The sequence below is a fragment of the Nicotiana attenuata genome, unplaced genomic scaffold (assembly GCF_001879085.1).
Source record: "Nicotiana attenuata strain UT unplaced genomic scaffold, NIATTr2, whole genome shotgun sequence".
Classification (NCBI taxonomy): domain Eukaryota; kingdom Viridiplantae; phylum Streptophyta; class Magnoliopsida; order Solanales; family Solanaceae; genus Nicotiana; species Nicotiana attenuata.
The window spans coordinates 158,780-168,098 of record NW_017672537.1 but is presented as its reverse complement, the minus strand read 5'-3'; the positions used below and the strand labels follow the sequence as shown (position 1 = coordinate 168,098).

Here is a 9,319-nt window from a genome sequence, read left to right as displayed (position 1 = left end):
AAATGAGTAAAATGAAGAATTTAAAGTTGAATTATTTTCAAATTTAGAAATGTGTTATTTATTTTGGAACAGACTAAGAAGGAAAGTACCTCATCTAATTTGAAATTGATGGAGTAAATGAGAGTCCATTACTCAAATGGTCACTCAACTATCCCAAATTATCTCCTAAAGTCACTTCTCTTTCGTTTGTAACAACAAAATTACTCAACTATGCCTATTGCACTCAGAAGGCCACTCAACTAGATTTTTCAAATTTTGGATTGCCAAATACCTATCTTCTACCCTCTAAATTATAAATATTTATCTTTTTTTATAACTTTTTAATATTATGACTTTTTCCTTTTTAATTTACATTATAGACTTACCATAGAATAAATAAATATTATTTATAAATAAAAAAATAAAAAGTATTTAAGCACATATAATGCTGGAATAACAAAATAATGAGCATAGTAAAGAAATTAATTAGAATAATTATTTAGTAATAATTATTTTAGTATTAACAACAAAAATTAAAAAAATTTATTTACACAATTAAGAATGAAAGAAAATAAAGGTTGTAAAATATATATTCCATGCACGTAATATATAAATAATTATTTAAATAAAGGTATTTTTATAATATATATTATATATTCTTAAAAATTATGCTCAATTATATTATTATTTCGTCATTATATGAGTTGAAAACTAATTTTTTATTTTTTATTTTATAAATAAAATATTGTTATTCTATAAGCAAGTCCACAATGTAGATTAAAAAGAGAAAAAATTATTATATTTAAAACGTTAATTTTTTTTTGATAATTTAGAGGGTAAAATAGGTATTCACAATCAAAAATTTAGAAAATCTAGTTGAGTGACATTCTGAGTGCTATAGGCATAGTTAAGTGACTTTGTTATTACAAACGAAAGAAAAGTGACTTTAGCTGATAATTTAGAATAGTTGAGTGACCATTTGAGTAATTGACTCGCCATGTGGTACATCCGTTAACTTGAGGGTATTTTTTATCAATAGTATCACGGTAGGAATTCTTTTGAACCGATAGTATAACGGAGGATAATTTTAAACAATATTCGATAGTAGAGGGGTATATTTAATCATTTGCCGTTTTATTTATTAGAAATTACATAGAGAAGATAACTTTGGCTTTACTCAGTTACGATTTGTAAAACGTTTTATTTGAATTAATCAATTTGAAGGAAGATAATAAGCATTTCTTTCTTTCAATTAAAGTTGTTTTTTCAATAATGTAATTATACTATAAGATAAAATTTACCTACGATAATAGCTAACCCTCCAGATATGATAATCTGAAAAATAGCGCAATAACATAGTTAAATTACAATGAAGTGTAGTAATTTGTAGATAACGTAAATCCTAGGTTTAGTTATATTCTTGTATTGGGAAAGTTGAGTGAAATTACATAAGTTGCCCTGGATATGGTTTAAATTCCCAATATGCCACTTGTAACGGCTACTTACAGACATGTCAGTTGTTTAAAACTCAGTCCGCCTTCGCCGCTTGTCATAGAAAACATCAACAAACGCCAGATTGTTTCTTGCCTTTTCTCTCTCTCATACCATTCACTGTGTAGACGCTCCAATCGTTGTGCGAAAAAACAAAATGGCAGAAGAGAAGCAGCAGCCCGAGATGGAGGTAGACGAAGAATGGGAAGATGATGAAGTGTTTTACGAGAGAATTGAAGCCCCAAAGTTCGTCGACTTCACCACTCCCGACCACTACCGCCCCGACGATCGTTACTGGTTTTGCCTCCGTGTTGGTATGTTAATTTTCCTTCTCTTTTATCCCTTATTTTCTTTGCTAAAACTAAATGTTTGGTTGGTCCTTAATTGAACTCTCTCTCTCTTTCCATTTATGAAGCTTTTCTTATTTTTGCATTTTAAGATTAACTGCTACAATTGAGCTTCATAATTTCTTAGATATCAGTGGCTTGATCTTGATTCTTGTCCAGAGTTTGACTGCGATTTGATAATCTAATCTTGATTCTTTGTCTTATGATGTCTTTAGCCTAGGTCTAGTTTTACCAGCGAAAGTCGGCTGTAAGTAGGAATTTGTGATGCTATAACTAGTCAAAAGGAAAAGGAAGAAGATTTTCAAATAGAAAATCAATTCACAAATAAAAATAGGAATTTGCCACTGAATTATTATTTGTACAAGTTTAGTAAGTTTCTTAACACATATAGAGGGTCGGAACTAAAGATACTGGGTTAGGCTGACCCGTAGCTCTATATATAGTTAAATTTTGCAACAACTGTATGGAACCGTATTTGAGGAAAGGTGGAGCTGCAGTCCGCACCAACTGACAACAAAATTGTTATTTCAACATTAGAAAGCCTGATTTTAGTGGCACTGGGGAGTGAGGGAAGAGGGTGGAGGTTAACTGATTTCTGATTGTTGGATGAGGGATGCTAGTTAATAATTTCTAGAAATTTTTACTAGTCCAAACTCCAAAAGTATGACTTCTGTTCTGTTTTCAGGCTGCGACCAAAAACATGAAGAAGAAATGGATCATGAGAAAATCTACAAGGATTTTGTTCTTCGAGTAAGTTCCTTATATGCAATTTTCCTTCTGAATGTGATGACTAATGACCTTATTGATGTTGTACTTAAGTTCTAAATGTCTTCTTTCTACTCTAGGTAATGGCTGCTAGAAGTCCTAATGTAAGACTTCAGAAAGCACTAAGCAGACGTGCTACAGGGTATAATAGACCAAATAATAGTACTAAAGTTAAATTAATCTCAAAGTTTCCCTATTTGATAGTTGACATAAATTTAATTGTGTGTTTCAGGAAGAACATAAAATGTCCACTCACAGTGCCAGCAAAATCTTCCAAGTCTAGACTCTCAAAGTTAGCTGTTGTTTCAAACATTTCTCATAAATTGATTGAAGACAAAGAGAAGATTAGTCATCCATCAAAGCCCACTTCTACTCCAAAAATCAAAGGAAAGCTAGTTGCTGCTAAGTATCTCACTACTCCAAGGAACAAAAAATGCCTTCCAAATCCGAATTCCTTTCGTAGTGTCCAAAATCCAAAACCTGCAGCCCTTGCTGTTCCAAAGAGTAGGACCATAGCAAAGGCTTTGGTCTTCCACTCCCCCAAGAAAGCCATCAGTTTAAAGAAATCAGTGGAACTACGAACTCCTTTAACTAAATTATGTCAAGGAATCAAGAAGCTAGAGATATCAGATCAAAAGAAGCGTGTATTGGGTTGTTCTGAAAAATCCAAGGATATCAAATGTTATCCTGGAGATTCTTTGAGGAACAGAAACTCTCAGAAGGACGAAAGCAAGACGCCAAAGAGTACTGGAAAGTCTCAAACTCGAGTACTAAGAAAAGCCAGACCTGTACACTTAACTAGCATTCAGAACCAAGCTAAATTAGAAAAGAAGTGCCACTCCAAGAAAATAGCAGAAAATGAATGCAGCAAGCCAGGGGTTGATTTAACATCAAGAGACAGTAATGAAGAGCACGTCACTGCTTCAGAAAACCATGAAGTGAACTTGACATATGAATTGAACTATGATGCTGATCAGAGAGGTTTGGTGGGAAATGATCTTCCAAAAAGTCAACCAACAAGTGGAGAGGATCATTGTGGTGACAATATTGAAAGTGGCACAGAAGGAAATTTGGGGACTGGACTAAATAAGACGGACCACTCTATTTGTTTTCAGACTTCAGAAGGGGTAGGACATCATGGTAGTGAATGCATAGACAGTGATGACAAAGAGAATGTTTCAGTTCCAGATGAGAACAGGTGTGGAACCATATTGCTTATCTTACATGTTTTAATCCAAAATCTCGCAGACTATCTATCTTTTACAATCATTTGAAACATTGGTGCTTATGTGTGTCAAATTTGACTGCAGAAGCCTCACCAACAATATAAGCCAGGCTGGGGAAAATATTCTTGGTGTGCAGAAGATGCAAAAAGTCATCAAGAAGGTATTTTCTCTTTCTTTTTCTCTTATAGCTCTGCAGCCTTCAAGCGAGATAATTTCTATGAATGCACTGGTATTGACCACTGCCGTAATATGATTTGATGTGTATAGAACGCCCAACCAGCGGCCAAGAATCTAAAAGAAGGTTTGCTTTCCACAAATGTTGGTGCCTCAGGGATGAAGTCCAAGAAGCCAAAGCCTACCAATCCTAAACCTTTCAGACTAAGAACTGATGTAGGCATTCTACCCTCTGCTTTACTAGATTTTCATAATAAGTATTCTATTTTAAATGCTTATGACAGAGTAATTGAATTTCAGGAAAGGGGAATTCTTAGGGAAGCTGATCTACAGAGGAAAAAACAGGTAAGTCATATTCAGTTGATCTTTTTATTGCTGCAACTTAGGGAAACCATCTTATTTTCGAATTCTGTCGTAATTAAATCTTCTATTTAGGGCAATGTAGAATATTCTGACAACGAAAACAGATGCACGGAAGATAATCCTGAAGGCAATGATAGAGATTCGAAGGACTTGCGAAGTGATTTATCCGTAAGTGCCATGTATCATAAGGTTTTCTTAATTTTGTTAGTATGTTTCGTTTTTGCCAGTATCAATTGGCTAGAGAGAGGTAGGAATATTTCTGAACCATGTCATATCTTGTAATTTGCAGAAGGATAGTGGGATAAAAAGCCATAAGTCTTCGGACGGGAAAGTGAGATTGAGGAAATCAAGTATAACACCAGAGAGATGTCATGCTACACAAATAAAAACAGCCAACTTAAGAAATGCTAAATCTCCCATGGCATCATGTTTGAGACAAGATCAGAAACTCACTGTAATACAAGAAGCATCAGCTGATATTTCAAAACCAAAGAAGGTAGGGAAGCTTCATGAAAATGGTGCTACAGCCATGTCCCGAGCTAAAGCCTCGACGCCTTCCAGAATGTTATCTCGTGGAAGAAGGCCTCTGACAATCCCAAAGGAGCCAGACTTCCACAGCACCCACCGGCCTAAAAGTTGCACAAAAAACTTAGCAGAACAAGTGCCCTTGTAAAGTTCGAAGCAAATTCAATTAATTCTTGAGTTGTTGTATGTACACTTCAAATGATTCATTTGAGTCGAAATATTTATTTTCCACCTTCTCCAACATTACAGCTCCTATTTCACTGAAAATGTTGAGAAGGTTTGCAACACATATATTCTATCTGTAATTTGAATTCCAAGGCAGTGAATTGTCATCTCAGAATTCCAGAAGTTGTTGGTGAGTCCAGGAAAGAAAGAGAGTCATGTGGATAATCTCCATATATTCCCTAACAAACAAATTTAAGAGGCGTTGCCTTTTTCATTTCACCTTGAGCCGAGGGTTTATCGGAACAGCTTTTCTACCTCTACGAGGTACGGATAAGATGTGCGTACACATACTTTCCCTAGACCCCACTTGTGGTATTACACTGAGTTTTTTTGTTGTTGTACAAATTTCAGAGGCCAAAGGTAAATTTGAGTTGTACCAAATGGACACAACATTCGCTTGTCCGATTCGAGTTGTTGAACCAGAAACTTAATGGCTTGAGATGCTCCTCAGATAAAATAGGGAGTTCAAAATAAAATGAACCAAGAAGGCAAATTATGAAATTAAGCAGCTTCAACTGATTCAAAATATACACCTTTTCAAGTAGTACTAAATAATGAATGATATCGTTAGCACATTTTTGCTCATCATGAAAAATCTTAATAGATATACTAGAAAAACACAACACTAGAACTCTGCAACACTTGGAGTTAATTCATTAACCCTCATATATCATTATTCTTTTCCTGAAAGTAGCAATTGATGTTAATAACACAGTGCCAATCTACGAGGCTCCAATGTACTCCCCGGGTCCATTTTAAGTGATTTTTTGGCATTTTTTTTGTGGTTCAGAATATTTAATTTTTTTCAGATATAAAAAAGGAATTAACTTCTTCTTTCCAAAGTTGCCCTTGGAGTAAAGAGCCTAGGAATAGTTTGTTATATTTCCAATGGAAAAGGGCCTAAACCGCCCTTGTACTCTTCGACCAGGTGCACAACTACCCTCCGCTAAATATTTGGCCCGTCTGTGTCCCTGCCGTTTCCCAATCGTGGTATTATTGCCCCTCTTGGCCAACAGAGCCTTAGTTTAGTCCCCTGCCACCATTAATAACTCTCAATTAATTTTAACCAATTCTTACCGGCCCCCACCTTTTTTTACCAACCCACCCCTCTTTTATTTACTTCACATCGCCTCTTTCCTTTCTTCTATGATTTCGTTAATCTCAACTCAATTTTCCTGACTATCTCATAAACTTCGAAATAAGTTTAGGTTTAGGGTAATTTTTCTGTCATCTTCAACATCTCCACCCGTAAAGAAAATTTCTGAGTGTTCTAGTGTCTCAACTGGGTTGAGGAGAAACTGTTACTGTGGAAATGTTGCTAGCTATTTTGTTGCTTGGACTCTGTTGAATGCTGGGAGACGATTTTCCAAGTGTTCAATGCCGGAGGTAAGTTAAATTATTAACAATTTTCTTTTTAATCAGATTAGTTTACGGTTAAATGGAGATTTCGAGTTAATTCTTTGTGATATTTGGACAGGGGAAAAAATATTCTTATTGGGCATGGGAGGATGACGAGCTTCCTCCTAGAATTGCAGAACTGATCTGCAAGATAAAGAAGGAAAAAGATAGTCTTCGACATGAAAAGAATGTTTTGCAGCGAAGGATGATCGATCTTCAAAATTTTGTGGCCGAAGGAATCGAGAAGGCAAAAGAAAATAATGCTTTGAAGAAGAAAGTTGCAGATCTTGAGAATTTGTTGGCAGTTGACATTGGATTGATTCAAAAGTTGAAGGATAAAGTGTTCAAGCAATGAATTGTCATTAGAATGTCATGGTGTTGCTTTGTTGGTTTAATCTCAAGTTGAATAATGTAATAAAAATGGAGATATTGTGTTGTAATTGTAATGTTTCGAACTTAGGCAAAACTTATGTTGAGAATTTAGTTGTAATCGTTTGAATTACTTGAAGTTGTAATTTTTAGAACTACTTGAAGTTGCAATGTTTTGAACTTATGTTAGGAATTTAATTGTAATGTTTTTAATAACTTGAAGTTATTTTCCTTTGCACGTATAGTGTGATGTTGAAATGAATCTAGTTGCAATGTTTCCTTTGATAAACTTATCTTACATGTCTTTGCACCAACATGAGTGAAAATGCAAGCAATCACTTTATCACATTCAAACAACTTCATATGCTAATAAAAAGTGCAACCATATTCAAACAAGCCTTTACCAAATAAGATCACACCATTCAAAGTTAGATATGATAATTCACCATTACCAAAACATAATTTTTCTTAACGATCAAGTGCTTAACCAATGACAAAAAACAAGATGTAATCAACCACCTGATAGTTAAGAAAAAAGAACTGTCATAAAGTTTAAACATCCACAAAACAACCATTTAACTACTAAATTCACTTAAATAGAAATTTCAGAATTAGCTGGTGCTCTTTTTCCCTTCCTTTCCATCATCTAGTTTTTTTTTCGTCGCCTCTGTTTTCAACTGGTTGGATGTCATAGCTGCCTTCGCTTTCCAAGTGACCTTCTTTGGTGAGTAAGGCAAGTTGGTTCGCATTGATGTACTAGTGTGATCTCCCTTGAACTGAATCCTCCTTGTCCCAGTTGTGCTCTGCCTAATTATTCTGTTTTGTAGCCTTGTTTGTGTCTCCGTAATAATAATTGGCCTCAATGGGGGGAGGGGGGGTTCTTCATTCCCAACCTCAGTACCATAGGCAGCAGATTGTTATATTCTACCTTGGCTGGAAAACACTGATTAGTCGGACTGTTGTGTGGCATCTTGGTGTTCTTCTTCACTTTGAAATGCATCAGACTTTTCTTCCTGGTATTCATCAGAAGTTTGACTGTATGCTGCTCTTTTCCTTACTTATGAACACATTCCAGCATCAGGGTCCTGCCATGCCAAGATTATATGTCAATTACAATAATCTAACTGAAAGCCGATAATAATTATGAAAAGTTTTACCTTGTCATATGCTCTTGCATTGTGGTTAGTTTCACCATATTTGCTACAAGTAATCTGACCTCCCTTCCTTGAAATAGTCCATATTCCCTTTCTTTTTCTTACCTTATCAGGTTCCCTATTTCTTTTAACCTTGGGCCTGCCAACAGATTTGACAAGATCAGGTGGTTCCATGGCTTTTGCAGGAGTAATTTTCCAAAACTTTGAACTCCTCATAGGCTTCATCTTACGTTGATATGTTAGCAAGTAAGCATTCTTACTATACCATCAATTTATTTCTGTTAGAGGATCATCCTTCTTGTACATCAAAGCCCTGATTCTATGAGGGCAAGGATTACTAGACAAGTCCCAAAGCATACAAGTACATCTCTTTTGCTGGAGATTGACTGCGTGTCTATCATCACCTTCTGACACATCATATCCACTATTACCATCAAAACTACCTTACAACCCTGAGCAATTTGCATGTAATCACTATAGAATTTCATGTTTTGTGGATTGTAATCAACAGTCCAACTGCTCAACTTAGCTTCATTAGCAACCAACAATTCCATTACTTTTACCCTAATTTCTTCCAGTATTTTGATGATAGGCTTGCTTCTAGCCTCTGAATGACTCAGTGAAATTATTGTCTACCATCATGTTCTTACACTATGTATCAAGGTAAGCTCTACACCAAGAGGTTGGTGGATAGTGCAACACATCCTCTGCATCATCCTTAGACAAATCTCCCAATTTTGATAATTGATCAACAAATTCTTTCCCATAACTACTCCAGGCATACCACCACATTAGATTTTTTATTTCACCACTTTTCTATTTTTAAACCAATTTTCTTCAATATGTCTCATACAATATCTGTAATGTGCTTCAGGCAGCACAGTCTTCACTGCATCTAGCAACCCCTATGATATCAAAGAACAGAATAACAAAAATTAGAGAAATTCATAAAAAGAGAAGAACAATTGAAATTCAGAATGTTGTAATAAACATTACCCTTCCGCATATCCGAAATAAATGTCACTCAAGTACCATCTTTTAGGTCCAAAGACCTCTGCAACATCTCCATAAACCAGGTCCATGTCCTGCTATTTTCTTTATCAACTACAAGCTATGCTAATAGATAAAATTGGTTCATAGAATCTTGACCAATAGCAACCAACAACTGACCTCTATCTCTCCCTTTCAAGAAAGTCCCATCTAACCCAATAAATGACTTCAAATCATTTTTCCAACCTTGCTTCAAGGCATAAAAACATATGCACATTCTAAGAGATCTTCTTTTTCCTGCCAAAAATGCCTC

At 35.3% G+C, this 9,319-nt stretch overlaps 1 protein-coding gene across 1 annotated transcript; it reads left to right on the top strand.

Moving 5' to 3' along the window:
- The first annotated feature begins 1,538 nt into the window (after nt 1-1,538).
- On the top strand, nt 1,539-5,191 carry LOC109213591. Its single transcript, XM_019377409.1, has 9 exons — nt 1,539-1,784; nt 2,503-2,567; nt 2,663-2,724; nt 2,815-3,780; nt 3,893-3,968; nt 4,076-4,198; nt 4,283-4,327; nt 4,418-4,513; nt 4,635-5,191. Exons 1-9 carry the CDS (start codon nt 1,628-1,630, stop codon nt 5,016-5,018), a joined length of 1,974 nt encoding a protein of 657 aa, XP_019232954.1. The 5' UTR covers nt 1,539-1,627; the 3' UTR covers nt 5,019-5,191.
- Nucleotides 5,192-9,319: the final 4,128 nt, after the last annotated feature.

Excerpts from the sequence above, each read along its gene's own strand:
- LOC109213591 (XM_019377409.1), top strand. The coding sequence starts at position 1,628 with ATGGCAGAAGAGAAGCAGCAGCCCGAGATGGAGGTAGACGAAGAATGG. Across the intron at positions 1,785-2,502 it reads CTGGTTTTGCCTCCGTGTTG|GCTGCGACCAAAAACATGAA; the intron begins GTATGTTAATTT and ends TTCTGTTTTCAG. Across the intron at positions 4,199-4,282 it reads CTTTCAGACTAAGAACTGAT|GAAAGGGGAATTCTTAGGGA; the intron begins GTAGGCATTCTA and ends ATTGAATTTCAG.